Raw genomic sequence first — 17,418 nt, 5'->3', positions numbered from 1 at the left:
GATTCAGTGGCAAAAGCCCTCCACTGGAGCCTGTGTAAGAAACACCAGCTACCTTGCAGTAATAAGTGGTAAGAACACCAACCTGAAGGAGTGATAGAAAACGACCAGGCAAAGATCCTCTGGGACTATGGTATCAGAACAGATAGGGTGATACGGGCAAATAGACCAGACGTGAAGTTGATTGACAAAATCAAAGAGGAAAGTATCACTCATTGATGTCGCAATACCATGGGACACCAGAGTTTATGAGAAAGAAATGTAAAAATGGATAAGTATCAAGACCTGAAAATAGAAATAAGAAGGATATGGGATATGCCAGTGGAAATTGTACCCATAATCACAGGAACACTAGGCACGATCCCAAGATCCCTGAAAAGGAATCTGGAAAAACTAGAGGCTGAAATAGCTCCAAGACTCATGCAGATGAGTGATCCTAGAAACGGCGCACACAGTAATAAAAGTGATGAACTCCTAAGGAGGCAGGATGCAACCTGGAACCCCACACTATAAATACCACCCAGTCGAATTGGAGGACTGTGAAAAAAAAAAATAATAATAAAACCCTGCTGACCTAACGACCCTACCCTTAAATTCTGTATACTCATAAATTTCTGCCACTTCTGTGTCTTTCATCCTGGCTTACTTTTCAACAACTGCAAGTTCCTGCAAAGTCTCCTGTTGTTTCCCGACTCTTCAGATGTGAAGAACAATGACTCTGGTAACTTTGAAGGAAGAAACCAAAATCTGGAAGCACAAAAGCAAGCTGTCAAATAGATTGCTTTTGTAACCTGTAGTTGCGTTTTAGTGCCTTTGGAGCATAAGGTTTCTTCTGTCCGTTGGTCCAGTTTTTATTATTATTATAATTGCTACTATTAAGCAAAACTGTAAATGAACTTTCATTAAACTTGGCATCATTTGTCCAGTTGTTCGTCTTTAATTCAGTTAATGAGAAATTATGAATAATATTGACAAATATGGAGGTATCAGAGTTATTTAAAGTAATTCTGTAGCGTTTTCTGCTGCTATTCCTACTAGCAGTGATAGTAAAAGTACATCTCTATGCGTGTACATTGTACTCTAGATGTACTGTCATTCCTGTGCCCTACCGTGCCATACTTCTTGTGAAGAATAGTTCTCAAGTACAGTACAAGTTTAGCCTGCACAACACGTCTTACTTTTTGAGACTTCAAGTGATCACAGAAATGTTCACAACAGAGTAGACACGTAGCTGCTGCTGCAGAGTTTTTAGTAGGAGATTGGACATATTTCATTAAAGACAAGTTAGAGCAAATGATTTTGTTAGAAATAATGAATTAGAAAGATAGTAAAACTATGAATCTCGAATGATGACAGATTTTATAAAGTTTGGAGCGGCTGTAAATGACCATAGGTGTATAGTTTTACCGGTCATACGAATTATTATGGAAATCAAATAATAATACAAACACACACACATACATAGGCACTAGGCAGTCACCGTGTTTTACGACAATCGAGAATGAACGAAATTCATAAATAATCATTTTCTCCATAAGAAAGTATCAGTAAGAAATATTCACTATATTAGAGAAATTAACAAACTTATCGAGTATTTTTTGTAGTAAATGCAAAGATGGTAATAGTTGTCAAAATCACTTCATGAATCCGGCGATCTAGGCCTATGTCAAAAAGTAATATAATCTAAAAGAATCACTTCTCCAATGAAACAGAAAATCATAAGTGAATATCTGACAAGTTTTTGGTCAGTAAAATTTTTGAAGACGACAAAAATAACCATCGCCTCTGTAGTTTAAATTCCTAAGGCTTTTAGTAATAAACAGAGATTCCTACTCCTTATACAAAACAATACCTCAACAAGTAAAGTCAACTGCACATATCCCGGGAGGAGGGACCGTTCCTGTTGCTATACAGCAAGAGCTCTGGATAACAATGAAAAAGAAAAAAAAAAAAAGACCACTAAAAATAATTAAATAAACTAACCCCATATCAATGGACACGCGTTAAAAGGAGTAACAAGAGCAGAAAGATTAAGTTCATGAAGAAACGTGGAATTAAAACGAAAAATAGTTCTATTAAAGAAATTTAACATAAACAGACCCGATACGAACATGAAATTTGACAGCAGCTAAAAATAAATATACAGCCGATAACCCCAGTATTCTAGAAAGATAAGTCAAGGACAGTGCCTGATGATAAGAGAATCAAGATTTAGACATCATGAAGCAAGCAAGCTACGTCCTCTTTGAAACCATTAGCAAGCAGATCTCGAGCAGTTCTGACTCCCAGTCTTTTCTTAGGTCGTAGGAAAGGGCTGCACTCTTTGTGTTTGGAGTTTCGTCTGCTATAAACTATTCACCCCCATGACCAGGAAAATATCACAGAGGAAAGGAGAGAAACCTGGAAAAAAATTCAGGTAATGAGACTATCAGAAATACTAATGTACAGTGTTCAGACATTTGTACGAGAGAGTTGAAGCAGCATCTGGAGACCTAGAATACAGACACTGGCTGCTGAGGTTTTCGAGTCATTGCTGCAAGATTTTGCTGCTTCAGAAAGCACCGAAGGTCTGTTTCAGAAAGAGGTGAGTCTGCAATTCTTAGTATATACAGTTAATGAAGACAACACTTATCACATGAAGATACCCTTGGCGTTACCCGAAGCTATCATATTCTTTATATTCACTGGCTTCCTAAAGGCATGAAAACTTTAAAGATCATATTTGCTTAAGAAGACATTCTTGATTTACAGAAAGTTTATTGACGATAACTAGTCTACCCTAAAATTGACTAAAGGCCCCCATGCTCTGAACGATTATCATTATCGATCCAGACACACTATTCAGACAGTATGAACGATCTCCGCACCGATTTCAGTCTGAACAAAGATTTTGTCTCGAGAAGACATGGCATCATCTCAGAGACGCGCGCGGTAGCGTTGTATCGGCAGACAAACTTAAGTCGCAAGCCAGCAACCTGGTCGTGACAGATTCCCGCCGAGATCGTTCAGACACGAAGCTCCGCCCACTTTTGCATTCAGACAAGCCCATAGCCCCATACACAGTGTTATTGCGAACGATACAGACAGTCGTTCAGACAATCGCTCAGTGTATGGGGACCTAAAGACCAAAAGATTTACTCCGGTCCTAAAGACTTCACGGATCCACGCTGACCGCACCACACATACTGACATCGTAGTTGTTTCGAGTTTAGCGTTTTAACAAGCTTAAAATTATGTAACAAAAGCATTTACTAAGATTTCCTAGTATTCAAATAAAAAAATTTTTTTTCGCTGACTTGAACTAAATGAACACTTCATGAACCCGGCGTTCTGGGCCTATGTAAAAAGAAAAAAGAAAAAAATCGTCTCGCTAACGAAACAGAAAATCGGTAGTAAGTGAACATCTTGCATAATTTTTTAAACAGGCTTCCGTCGGATGTTAAAGATCTGTATAGTTCATCTTTAAATTAAAGTTGGAAACAACAAAGCTCAAAAGCCCTTAAGCCAAATAAAACTCTGAGACTGGGAGACTTTTTTTCTTCTTCTTACTTTCTTTAGCGGGGACTTCCAGAATCATCATCTTCCTCCTTTGATCTTGGAGGCCATGCTTTCGTCCCTCATTTAGTTCAACTACACTGTAAACAGTTGATAGTTTTCTTAAAGAACCTTTCTTCCTTGTCAATGATTTTTTTTTATAGATCTCATTTTTTTCTTAAATATCTCAAGTTTTCACATTATGTTACCGTTGGGGTCACTTATTGAATAGGCTATGTGCTTTGTACAGGCTATTAATTTTTTTTTAAAATTGCTGAAAGAATAATCTTAACTTGTTGAGTAACTTTCGTTGTGGTCATTTGATTTTTTAAAAAACTTTCTCTACCTGAATATTTCCAGAAGTTTGCTCCCGCTCATTTTGGAATAACATGGACGAAAGGGAATATGAAAGGACGTATAGTTAAAGGAACTAAAGGGGTTGCAGCTAGGGGGCCGAGGGCACCCTGCAAAGAACTTTACGTAATGCCTACAAATAACTGCACGTTTGGTGACTATCCTCCTACCGGGCCTTTTGTTTACACACTGCTCCAGTTCATTTCAAATTGGAGGGCTTGCCTTTGCATCGGCACCTCCATTTGTCTCGTTACTCTTGGTGAACATCTCCATCAAGTGAGATTTTACTTCCCACTCTCGAGGGACTCTCAACTTTCCCATGAGATGTTTCAGTGGTCGTTAATGTGTGACCTTTACCCTACATCTAAAAGCAATGGCTTGTTTCTCATATTTCTATTCTTCCAATTTGTATCGTCTAATGATTCAGCGTTGTTTGCCTTATTTGCCTGTATTTTATGGCAATATCACATTTCATAATATCAATCCGTCATTATCATTTCACTTTTCCTCATGTTTTCAATGTGGATGATCGTTGTCTGTTTTCTCCTTGAATTTCTTCTTTATGTTCATTTCATTTTAATTACTGACTATAAGGTCGGCAGTTTTTTTATTTTTTTTTATTTAGTTTCCCTACTACGTGAATCTTAGCTTATTAGCTTAATTGTATAACATTTGTATGAGGTAATCTTAATTATTTTAAATAATTACATTCCTTTCACACACACACACACACACACACACACACACACACACACAATAAAAACGGGGAACCAGCTAGAATCAGATCCCAAAATATTAAATTCACTTCTAAATAATCATTAGAAAAGAAGAAAAAGTATGAAAAAAGGAGGGGGGGGGGGTTTGCTGTACTGAATGATGGACGGCATATTCTCAAGAATGTTTCACGTTCATGGCTAAATGGTCCTTGGAAGTAATGGGAGAACATGAGTTCATTACGACAAAGCCATATGTAGCTTTGTGATTGACAGGAGAAACATGTCACTCCAAAATGTCACCATCCTCTGTGCAGAAGACGACACCTCGTGTACAATACTCTACAGGAAATAGAGCGGAATCACATGTTATAGAGGGAATGAGATATATTGCACTGTTGTAGAAACAACAGTACTAATCCTCCTTTTTAAGTCTGTCAGAGAACTAACTGGACAATGAAGTCATATCGCAATAGCTCTAGAGATATCAAAAGGCGTGCGTGGGTCAAACGACCTGGTAGTGTTCAAATAAAAAGAACGATTTCTAAAATCTCGTCGCGGTAGATGCGACATAAAACGAAGAAAATCGCGACGCCATCGGCACAAAATGACTGAATCACACTTCTTCAATCGGCTTTAAAGGTCTCGAAGGCAAGACACCCGCAAGGACACTTGCCCGATAAGAAGAGAGGCGTGTCCCCAGAACCCAACAACAAAGACCGAATGAGATGGGGATTTTTGAGGAAGAAATGAGAAACAAAGCGTCAGCATCAATGAGTTCATCATTAATTTCGGTAAAGCTTGGATCGAGGAATGTATTGATTATCGCTTTCGTGTCGAGAATGAGCTGGGAGCTGATATGGTTTACTTTTCATCCCTTTAAAGAAATTTCTGAGGAAATTTAAAATAATGTTGTCAAGATCGATATTGCTGGGTATTTCTATCTGCACCCCAATTATAATTCCCAAAACAAGTCTTAGACAGAGGACTAGAGCTAACATGCAAAATTTGGAATTTTGACATAAATAACTTCATTTATAATCCCTTAAACTATGCCACATCACACACTAGCTGCAAGGTGCCATGAAATTTAATTAGTTACTGTCACTAGTAAACGTTAAAATAACATTACAGTACGCCTACACTAATTTTTTATTTCCTTTACTACCTATTTGGCAAGAAATCTTACAGCACTCTAATTTTTTACCAACAGAATTCAAATTAAATTACGAAGAAATGAAAGGCTACAACATATATAAAGATGACATCACACAGATATCAGCTACCGTTGGTAGTCTGGGTGAATGTTTTTTTCCTTCATTTGAAATATAAACGAACATTCGTTTGTCAAAATGACAATGTTCACGCATGTTAAATGTTACTGGAATATTTAATCTTCATATTTCACATCATGTACTTCGCACATAAAGGTTTTCTATTTTATCAAGCATATTAACAAACTATCCACTTTGAATACACACACACACACACACATATATATAATAAATAAATTATATATATATACATATATATATATAATATCTATATATATATATATATATATATATATATATATATAATCTAAGACGAATTAATAATGAAAATTTTTTTTCGCAAAAAATCACTGTAGAATCTCCGAGAATAAAAAATAGCACATCTCACATTAGGAATGTTTTATTTTCCTTGTTTAACCTTTTTTTAATGTCAATGGCATTATAGGCTACACGTTCAACTTTGCTTGCTGTTACTACGTAAATATTGATAGTCGCAAACAGAAGTATTTAAGTAAATACTGATACACATAAAACACGAATCACTTTACTTGTATCATTTTAACTCTGCGAATATAACATATTCCTCAAGGATCCATGTTAACAACACGACTCTACACCAAAGACTAACACTAGAGTCGTCACCCTGGCCCCTGCAATAGGACCCACCGCTCTACAGCATTAACATTGATTGGAGCCCCAACCCACCAATCCCCTAGCACCGCCGTCCAACACCGTAGTAAACATTTCTGAACGTTGCGTCAGCCAGTGACAACGCGGCCTTCGCCCGCCTTGACTTTCCACGAGAATTTGGTCGCCTCCTTCTAGTCCCAAAGCCAGAAAAATTACATTAGGAACATTCATATGAAAACCAGAGTATATATGGTATGACGATCTTGCGATACTGATACTTTGCCTTTTGAATAAGAGTTGTTTTAATGGATATGCTTCATTTATTTCCATTGTTTCTTTGTCGTATTATCGTGGGATGAGCAAACACGACACTATGTGAGTCTACACCTTCCACGTTGGCTGTTGTTTTGCACCACCGTGAGCAATCACGAGATTGCATGAAATCTTATCAACAATTTTCCATAAAAAGACAACTCAGATTTAGACAATAGACTTATATAGAATGTCCATATATTTTCCGTTCTAAATATTCAAAGAAGTGATTACCTTGATGGAAAACACCATATTTAACAATGAACTTGGAAGTATACGATAGTTGATTGATTTCCTATCGCAGAATAAAACATGAGTCATAACTTCGCCAGATTTTGCGTCAGGGCAAAGTGAATCACTTATCACAACGTCACAAAGGAAGATACTTAAAAACTTTGCAAGAAAATCTACAGTAAACATCAAATTTGTTGGATTTTCATTTTCAGTCGTATCTCTCCACGAGTTTTACTACTCGTCGAGTCTTCTAAAAATGAGTCAGTCGGGTTTCTGAGGTTCTTATTTCCTACCTTCTCACTTGCTGATAAACTAGAGTATTTGCCTACAAAGTTACTTCTTAAGTTACGAGAAAAAAATTCAGGGCTCGTCTTTTCCAGTTTGTTTCAGTCTTGACTTTCAACTTCCATGAACTCTGGCTGTCCATATCTCGAACTGACTGAAATTATCAGGTGTGCCATTTGCCAATGGCATTCACTGCTTGTTTATCTAATTACTGTTGTTCAGGTGTTACGTAGATTAATATTTATCAGTAATTTGTTACGCTTAACCCAGCCTTGGGAACAAGTATTTTGCAACTGTTAAATATTTTACGTTTTATACTTCATATTTACACTTCTATTTTTTTTTCTTTTTACCTAAAGCAAACCTTTTCACCACATCTCTCGATTGGGTTTTGATCTTTCCCAAAAGTTATTTATTTTGTGGAAGGCACCTGATAAGTGTTTTGAACAATCCATTCTCATCATATTGACAACATGGGTGTATTGTGTGTGTGCGCGCGCGCGTTTTTTTTATGTCACCTTACAATCATAACTTATAACTAAAGTTTTGGCCTTTTCGCAAGAACTTACCGAAGAAAATTGTTTATTTTCTTATCCTACAATTGCAACCACATGCAAGCATAATTTGGTGCAACTTCTCTGCCATTCTCTTAACCATTCATGATTCTTTGCTGTTTCGGTGTGGTATACCAAAACTATTAAATGTTACGGCAACGTGTTTCTGCATCAACTAAGGGACTCCCATACCCTCTACAATGATTAAATATTGCTTTAAAAATGCACTACAAGGGCAGCTAAGTTAATTTTTTCTTATCTATCGACATATGAGCCTATAGAACTCCCAAATTAATATGTGCGCATCTACGCATTAACGTATGACGCACACTCGATCATAACATCATCAGCTCATGTCACCATCCTATAAAAATTGAAGCCAGTTTTTTTTTTTTTTTTTCTTTTTTTTAAATACAGGTTACGGAGGATATCATCCTTACTTTAAATGAGGTATCTCCATCATTACGTCATGTTATCTTGCTAACAGATAGACAGGGGTTAATGGAACCAAAAATATAACTTCCATAGCAAAGAAAACAAACCAATAGTCTATTAAATACATAAATCGCCATAAAATGGAGAGGGCATGAGAAAAAAGAAAAGAAAACTCTTAAGAAGGGACGATGACGATTAAAATGGGTTAACATGGTTACGAAATTACATCATCCCAAGTATGCCTTGCTCGTTGAGTCTGTTGTCACAACCGGATACTGCAGCAGTTATTTCCGATGTCAAGAGCGAACGGTTCTCTGGCAGTCACCTTTCCAAGCCTAAAGCAGACCAAGTATAACTTACATTAATATCACTGATGGGTTAAGAAATGTTGTTTTCAACATCGTATGGCTTATAGTGGCAAACCATCTCCAAGGAAGGGGAAAGAAAGATTTTGCAACTGGGTTTTGAGCGTTGGTAAATGAATTACCGGAGTTCATTATCAGGACATTTAATGATAACGACAATCACAGTTTACTGCCATGTTGGTTGGAACCAGTAGCAATGGTTTCCTAGAGACAGATTTTATATTTTGACATTGAAGTTTTTGTTGTCCCTGAGTTTTTGCCACCAAGTTATTCTGGCCCAGGCAATATTTTTGCTTGTGAGTCGATATCAGTTACTGCCTTTTGGAATTTTAGGTTCGTAGGTGCCTATGGCTTCACAGTAGGTGTCGAATATCTTTCGTTTATCTTGAAAGAACCTTCCCGAGAATAGCGTTTGTTTTCACAACAGCTGAACACTATAGGCCTATTATATACTTGAATAAATCAAGAAATTTCGACTACAAAGCCAAGCACTGGGGCACTCTCAGCCATTCAGACACTAAAAAGATGAAGTTGAAATGGTTTAAAAACAAGATTAAGAGATCCAGAAAATAAATGAAATAAAGTACAAGGATCCATGGATAAAACTGGAAGAAAACCTTACAGGTCCGTAGGGGGATAGCGCCATGATTCATAGTGCAATTGCGTGGTTTTCCCAGTGTTACACTTTTCAAACTTTTTTACTGTCAATTTCCGTTTCAGTGCTGAATGACCTCATAGGTCTCAGTGCTTGCCCTAAATTTTATATTCATTTCAGAAAACCCTACAGTTGTCCTACGATATAACAGGGCAGTCATATGTTGGACAACAATATGGAAGAAAGGAAGCAGGAACTGGGTAGGTAAAAGGCTAAAATGTGGGTGCCTACTGCTACGAGTCAGTTTGGACTATGGGAGACTTAAAAATTTGAATGGCTACCTCATCGTGGTTGCATAGGACTACTGCACCAAGTTTAGCAACTTGGCTGCCAGTGACACCTTCCCTCTGTTTAATTAACAGTGACTGTATCTTCTAGACAGAGCTTGAAGTTTAAAGGACAATAGTTTATCTTTTATCAACCTTGACGTGTACTTTGATATGAGGTATAGCTCCATTTCTTCGTGTATTTTGATATATATTATACAGGCCTGTCCATATCTGCTTCCTACTTCCGGTTCGCTCAGTAGTTAGCATCATCTAAATCATGTGTGGTGTGCACAGCATCAGTCACTAAACTCCTACTATCCTTAACCCAATTTAGGGGTGGCTATCTGACTTGTTTAGTAACTAATTAAACTAAACGTTAGAATACTAACTTCAGACGGTTAACACCCCAGTCTGAATTAAGAACTTTAAGAAGGGGTGATGCGACCTCCAGCTTATTCGGGACGTGCGCAAGATTTTTCCCTCACACTTAAGTTGTGAACATTATATTCCCAACTTAATGTGAAGTGGTCGTCGTAATTAATACTAATACTTAGTACTAATTATATTAACGACGAGGATTCATTAAAATGGACTCAAATTAAACACGTTCATATATTATCAGTTATAACGTAAACAAAATAATCGAACAGAAACAGCCTAAATTCAGTACACCAAATATATTAAAACATGCTAAAATCTACAGTCAAATAGAGCCTTGTTTCACTAACGAAAATTAGAATAGATATGCTATATTTCATTAGGGATAATTTTCTGGTGTGTTTAACATGCACATTATGTATTTTTTTTACTTTTCCATTCTAATAAATACTAGATCATAAACATTCTATCTTGTAATTCCTGTACATTTAACTCAACGCGAAACACCTTTTGCAGACCTTACTAAGGGTTTTCCATAGACCTTTCCTAACCCCCATAACAACAACAACAACAACAACAAAGTAGCTTGTAGGCTTACTCCCCGAGTAAGAACAAATATCTTCGAGAGAGAAAGTGGAAATTAATTCTTCTACGGTTTACTTGAATGTTTGGTGTGGTACCTCAGTAGCGGTCCGAAATGCTGTGAAGGTCGGGAGAGTATTGACGACCAAAAGGCATAGCCGCCAGCTACTGCCCCTAAACCACACCTGATTTGAACAATTCGAAGACAACTGTTTAAAAGCTATATTATTTATACAAAAGTTTTCCTTAGCATAGGTCTCAATGAAACATTTTTTTTCTTTTAATTTCCAGAGAGGAGTTCGTTTCTGAATGGTTTCCACATAATCATCTCCATCCAACAAATAACATTGAAACTTGCATATTTTGAAAAGGCTTTGTCTCTAGGAAAATAGACGCCATGTTAGAATAATCTGAGCAGATGGTTTAAACCACAATGAATGAGACAGAAGTGATTAATCGGATCATTCAACTATCTTTCAGGCCAAAATGGAGATTCATACCAAACCTTGGGATATGGCTGCGTCATTTTCCTTAAATCTTAAATGCTGATCATTAGAGATTGTCGTGCCTACTCTATACTCGAGTACTGCACCCCGTAGGAAATACGGCCGTCAGTGGGCCTAATGCAGTGCACTGTAGGCATTATTTGAGGTTCTTTGCAGCGTGCCTTCGACCCCTAGCTGCAACCACTTTCGTTCCTTTTACTGTACCTCCTTTCATATTCTCTTTCTTTATCTTACTTTCCACCCTCTCATAACACTTGATTCATTATGCAACTGCGAGGTTTTCCTCCCGTTACACCTTTCAAACCTTTTATACTGTAAATTTCCATTTTAGCGCAGAATAACATCATAGGTCCCCAGTGCTTGGCCTAAATTTTATATTTACCTCAACTCAAGGAATACTACAGACCGTTTTTTTTATTCGTACTAAGCAATCTCCTGGTCCTTTGAAGTTTGCCAATTAATATATAATTATTATAATGAATTAATCCTAATAAATTCTGTGGGGACCCATGGACAGCTTTTAGTATATCCAGTAAGTAAACAACCCTCTCATACTGTAATGATCGCAAGTTTACTAAAAGTCAAATTAATGTCTCTCGTCATGAATGGGGTATTTTCATTTACACGCATTATTCAGATTTACACGTCTTATTTTTTTCATCATCTGTTATATATATTAAAATAAATTTTAAACTTGATAAATTCATAGCTGCATGAAAAATTACAGGCAATTTCATATTTTTTCCTGTTGTAATCTTAGTCCTGTAAACAAAACAGTAACAACGATTGTTGATAATTTTGGCACATATTTATAGCATATGTCTTATTGTGCAACGTAAATGCCAGGAATTCCTTAAATCGACTGCTACTGCTGGAGGCATACAAATATACTTTCTTATGACGTACTCACTACCCTAACGAACGGGATTTGTTTATCATGTTTGGGATAGCCCTGACGTACGCTAGATGCCAGATGCACGACCGATTTGCCCTGAGTGTTACAAATACTTTATCTTTCCTTTCAGTCATGGCAATTAATTAAGATACGAATAAATGTCTGCCTGGCTTAACGCTGGTTGCCATTGTGCGGACACACACACTCCACAGAATACCTTTATTACAGAAGCAAATAAAATCGCAATCATAAAACGTTATTTACGTTTTCACTACGTAAAAATGACGTCAGAAGAATTCCCGGGATGATGCAAAGTTTAAATGTTACGATACGTATTCGTTGTTATTTAAGTGAAAAGGTAAAAGCATCTTAGGACACCGTCACCCTGCTGCAGAATCAGTCTTTCCTTTGTAAATACTCGAATGAATGCTAGCGCTTTCATATGACTTTTACAATACAATACTAACATGGTAAGTGCGTTCAGTGAGAGCGTTCAGTGCGAGAGTAGCAAACCTGCTAGCGTGGAAGTCTTCGATTGGGGAAGCTTGAGTAAACTCCGCCCACTTGCCATTAAACGTGCACGCATATACGCACACACGCGCTCACTCGCGCTTCAGTTTATCTGATTGCTTTACCGTTCAGCTTAATTAAACTAATTTAATTGATTTAAGTTTGGATACGTTTCATAATGATCTCTCGTTGCGGTACCTGGTAGTCTATTTAATGATAGAGCATAAGTGCAGTTTTTGTCATAGCAACAAATAAATAGTGATTAAGATACAAAATATATCTAGATTATATATAACGTGCAATGAATAACGCAGCGTGTAAATGTTTACTTATTTTAGAATTAAGCTATAATTATTAAAATTGTTAGAAAGTTTGCTATATAATTAGCAAAAGAAATATTTTAGTATACGTCATGTCAGGTTTGACTTTTTCAATTTATGAAACATTTCTTTACTAATATACTTCAAAAAGTATCTGTGGAACGTTCTTTTGACAGATATGTGGTTTTCTAGGTGACAATAATTTTTTTATGAGCAAATGCTCTTAATTCTCAGCTTCGGCCAAAGCAGAGTTAGACTGAGGGAGGGCGGGTTTGACCGCAGAGGGAACGATGTCTCAGAAAGGGAGACAGTATATTATGCCATCAAAAAGCAGGAAAGAATAGGCTTACAAGAAAGAGTCGCTGAATTGCGTAATCTGAAGATTACCAATTCCTACAGAGTGAACTTTGGAAGACGTGGCTCCCTGGGTGTTACAAGGCAGACAGAGGATGACTCGTCCTCCTCCCTTTGAATGCAACGGAACAGTGACCGAAATTGTGGCTAAAAAAGAAAGAAAGAAAGAAAGAAAGGCCACCTTCTGGAGATGACGAAGAGGGCCGAGGGGCGAGAGATGTGATGTGAGTGGGATCAGTGAGATTCCGTTTTTTTTCTTTCTTTCTTTTGCAGGCACGATTCATTTTGTTGCCTTTCATGATTCGACACTACCGGGAGGGGGAGTGAGCCAAAAAGGAAGCACTCCCCATCAGTGCAATCTCTAACATCGACGAATAAATGACATTTAAAACTTTAATGATTAAAGGGAGGAAAATGGACATCTGAATTAGCGCATTACTTTTATAGGCAGAATTATCCATAGCTTATTTTGGATTTCAAACTATACTACACAAAGCTTACAGAAGTACAGTAGTGTGAACATCCATGCATTTATCAAATTTGCTACTATCATCTCAGACCCACATTCGCCAAAGAACGTACAAATGACGAAAGTCACCTTCAGTCACATTCGCTTCTCTGCCATAAGCAGTGAATCTAGTTCACAGTTCCACCTGCACCAGATTATTTTTTTGTCAGCTGTCAGGTGAAAAGTTGTCCAAACGGTTTCCCGCACACGAACCACACTTGTATTTTTTCTATTCCTTGTTAACAGGCCTTACAATTTCTATTTTTTTCATTAGTCACTCCATATTCTTCTCACAGCATGTTCTCAGTCACATAATGGTTTGAAAGGACTCACATTTCCAAAAAATGCAGATACAACATTGTCGTAACCAGTAGTGGCGTGGGACCAATGGGACTAATTTAAACCTAGGATTCCCTAGACCTATGGATGAATCCTGAGTTTACTTCATGCATAGGTATTCGCCTGAGATATTTTCCTTACTGGAAGATATATGTAGTCATTCCCAATCAAGATTTTGAAGAGTGGACACGGCATTAATTAATTACAAGAGGCTTTTGTCACTGATTTTCTAAGCTGTCTCTATTTAGTTTCTCGAGCAACCATTATTTTCTGAGCATATGCCAATATCACACCAAGTGTCTGCTTATTTAAATAGACAGATATTTTAGGTACTGATTTCATTCATACATGATCCAAGACAGTATTTAGAAATTAATTTACTGATTTCTAAGCTTCCCGATTGCTGGGAATTTAATTTATATTGCCCTATAGGGTAAAAGTCTACGGTGAGTACAATACATCTTTCACCTCCCGTAATGACACTAAGAAAGACTTTATTATTGATAAATTAAATTTATAGCCAGATTTAACTAAATGGAGAACATTTTCCACAGCTTTTCCCAATTACACCCATTTGGAATATGTTTAAGTTGTAGGTGTTTAACATCATCTTTACAGTACTATAGTACAGTGCAGATTGTTTAACGTATAGTATACACAGATGAACTCCAACTTCTTCATTTACTAAGAGTTAAACCTATGATGATTTGTAAATAAGATAAAATGCAGTCCAGAGCAAATACCAAAGCTGATAAACCCAGCAGTTCAGAATTAACCCATCAGGAAAGCATTCTATGTGCTTTCTTCTTTGTGAACTTACTGTTGATGGCTATATAAGCGTTGCTGTTTATCGCGCAATATTTGTTTCTTCATTGTATCTAGTCTTCTGTTCAAATATATTTTCCGTTTTTCTTTAATTAGAGCACATACTGCATTCATTGCATTTCTCTCTCTCTCTCTCACTCTCTATAGAGAAAGATTTTTACTAACACTTTCTTGAACCTGAGCCTGTCTGCCACCTTGTATCATATTTCAGTGCTATGACAAAATTATGCTCTCTTGAGCAAGGAATTATGAGTACCAACGTTGTCTCCCGCGATGCTTTTCAGTTATGAGATTTTTAAACGACCCATTCTTTTGCTCCCACGCAATAACCCAAGCTTTCAGTCTAAGGTCATTCCAGTGGATGATGGAAGGAATTTTAAGGAACCTTGCAACATGAGTTGATGGTCCACTCTTTTATCAGTGCCATTTATTTAAGGAATTTTACTGGTTTGGCAGCGGGATAACGCCCTACAAATTCTTTAATGGTGGGGGTTTCTGAACTGCTGGTAAAATGGGGATACAGCAGCAAGAGTTCCCTTATCAGGCGCTTCTCGGTATGTCCCTCACAAAAAAAGTAAAATAGTTACTGCTGTTGTGTCTTCGGTACGGAAGATGCATCAGCTGACATTTCTGTGCTGCTGACATTTACTTGAAGGAACGTCCGCGCTGCGTAACATCGGTCTAGAGAGGAGCCGGACCAACCCCCTCCGCCAAGATTATACGGTGCTTTTATTGGTTATCACGAGATAGTACCATTGAACTATCTTTGCATATCTTTCCCTCACTAGATATCACAGGGTAACTTTCGTGAATTGGATTAAGCAACAAGTGATCTTCATATTAAAGCCTAAAAATGAATACAGAAAATAAGGTTGATAGAGATCAAAGATACTTAAGACAGTAAGTAGCAAAGAGGATAGCATGAAAATAAGAAAGTCAAGGAAAATTGTGGTCTTGATTAATCTTTATTCTGCGGACTGAGGTAATCTTTGCTACTTTCACTGCAGGGTCTTTAAATTAAGGATGATTTTTTTTTTTATAATTTTTTTGCCATTCATTCCATAGCTTTTTATGCTCTGCTTGTCTGTCAGTTAGTTTGAAATGTCAAATCATTTGTTTTAATCAAAAGCCAAGAGCGATTTGAAAATCTACAAGTGTCAATTATGAGACAATAAAACAAAACAAGACACTGAAAAAAAAAACTAATTTGGATCATTATACTAACACTAGAGAATATATTTATTCACAATATGATTTGAAATTGGTTACGAACAACGAACTTATTTTGGCATATACTGTATTCTTTGGAAGATGGAATTTAAGGTTAACTGGCATCGGACTTGTTCCATATGTTCAAGATTCTTCGTCATCTGAATAAAAGCAGAAAAAAACTAAGAAAAAAAATCTGTCAGGAAACATGACAATAGAAGAATCAGATCAGAATAACATGCGCCAATATCAATGACATAATTCACTCCACATATAATTCACAAAAGTTCAAAGTTTATCTTAGAGAGATAGGCAACGCTACTCCATTACGTAATTCAGTCTCCTTTACGCTGAAATGAACTGCACCGAAAACAAGGCATTTCAACCGATAAGATTATTGAAAACTGGTTATGTTTTTAAATGGCTGCTGCGCAGTAGTAAGTCGGTAATGTCTCTTATCAATTCTAATTTAGAGCGACCCGGTTATCTTCGGTTACAGATAAATGAGTAATATACAAAGTATGTAGCAATGACTGTATCCGAGAACAAAATCTTTGTCTCATTTCCCAATGATATAAGATTACACCATATTTACATTAATGTACTTTTGTGTTTTTGCTGCAAATATCGACGAAAACGAATGCAAGATGGTGGACTTGAAAGTTAAGCGCGAATCACGAAGCAGATCACTTATTATTTTTATCTAAACCTGGCAGAAAATGTTAACATAGTACTAACACATCTTAAGTCAAAAGCAAGTTCACGAATCCTACGAATTCCATAAAGCCACAGGGAAAAGGATTTATTTCTAAACAGAAACGTTGGCAACTGCATAAGTCCACGTGAAAGTACGACATCATAACATCCTTTTTTCCTTCTTTCAATAATAATTTCAGAATGAGATTTAATACTGTCACCTAACTTTGTTCCGTCTCTTAAATGTTTCACGTGCGTGACGCTTCCGATTGTCAAAATTCGGGCGCCGTTCGTACCTTGTTTCCACCTTCCGTGAGACAGAATCGTACCATGTTCGTGTATAACGCAAGTGTCACGTTCATGGGTACTACTTGTTCGTAGGCGAGTTGGCAGGCTTGTATCTTAAGGGGCATGAGTCTAGTGATTTGCATTTGGCAAGAAAGATTCTATCTAGAATGTGTGTATTGTAGTCTTTCCACTGTCTAGTCCAAAGAATATTATTATTATTATTATTATTATTATTATTATTATTATTATTATTATTATTATTATTATTATTATTATTATTATGGTACAGGGTTGCCTCATTATCCTCCGTAGGTCAGACGGTTCGTGAAATAATAATTATGATGCCTCGCGTTGCAACGATAATCAGAGATGGAAAAATAAGAATAGAGGAGTAAGG

The 17,418-nt window shown here is 36.9% G+C and overlaps 1 protein-coding gene across 3 annotated transcripts in view; it reads right to left on the bottom strand.

Annotated features, from left to right (window-relative positions):
• LOC135221975 (uncharacterized) overlaps positions 1 to 6,553 on the bottom strand; it is a 50,258-nt gene extending 43,705 nt beyond the window's left edge. The window contains exon 1 of one of the 3 annotated variants that reach the window (XM_064260060.1): positions 6,421 to 6,553. Coding sequence is in view for 1 of the 3 variants with exons in the window: in XM_064260063.1 (XP_064116133.1) it covers positions 6,421 to 6,429 (9 nt within the window). In the remaining 2 variants the exon portion in view is untranslated. The remainder of the gene's footprint in view (positions 1 to 6,420) is intronic. The other 2 variants (XM_064260061.1, XM_064260063.1) reach the window with 2 other exon arrangements.
• Positions 6,554 to 17,418: the final 10,865 nt, after the last annotated feature.

This window comes from Macrobrachium nipponense, chromosome 3, assembly GCF_015104395.2.
Source record: "Macrobrachium nipponense isolate FS-2020 chromosome 3, ASM1510439v2, whole genome shotgun sequence".
Lineage (NCBI taxonomy): Eukaryota > Metazoa > Arthropoda > Malacostraca > Decapoda > Palaemonidae > Macrobrachium > Macrobrachium nipponense.
This window is presented reverse-complemented; position numbering and strand designations above follow the sequence as displayed.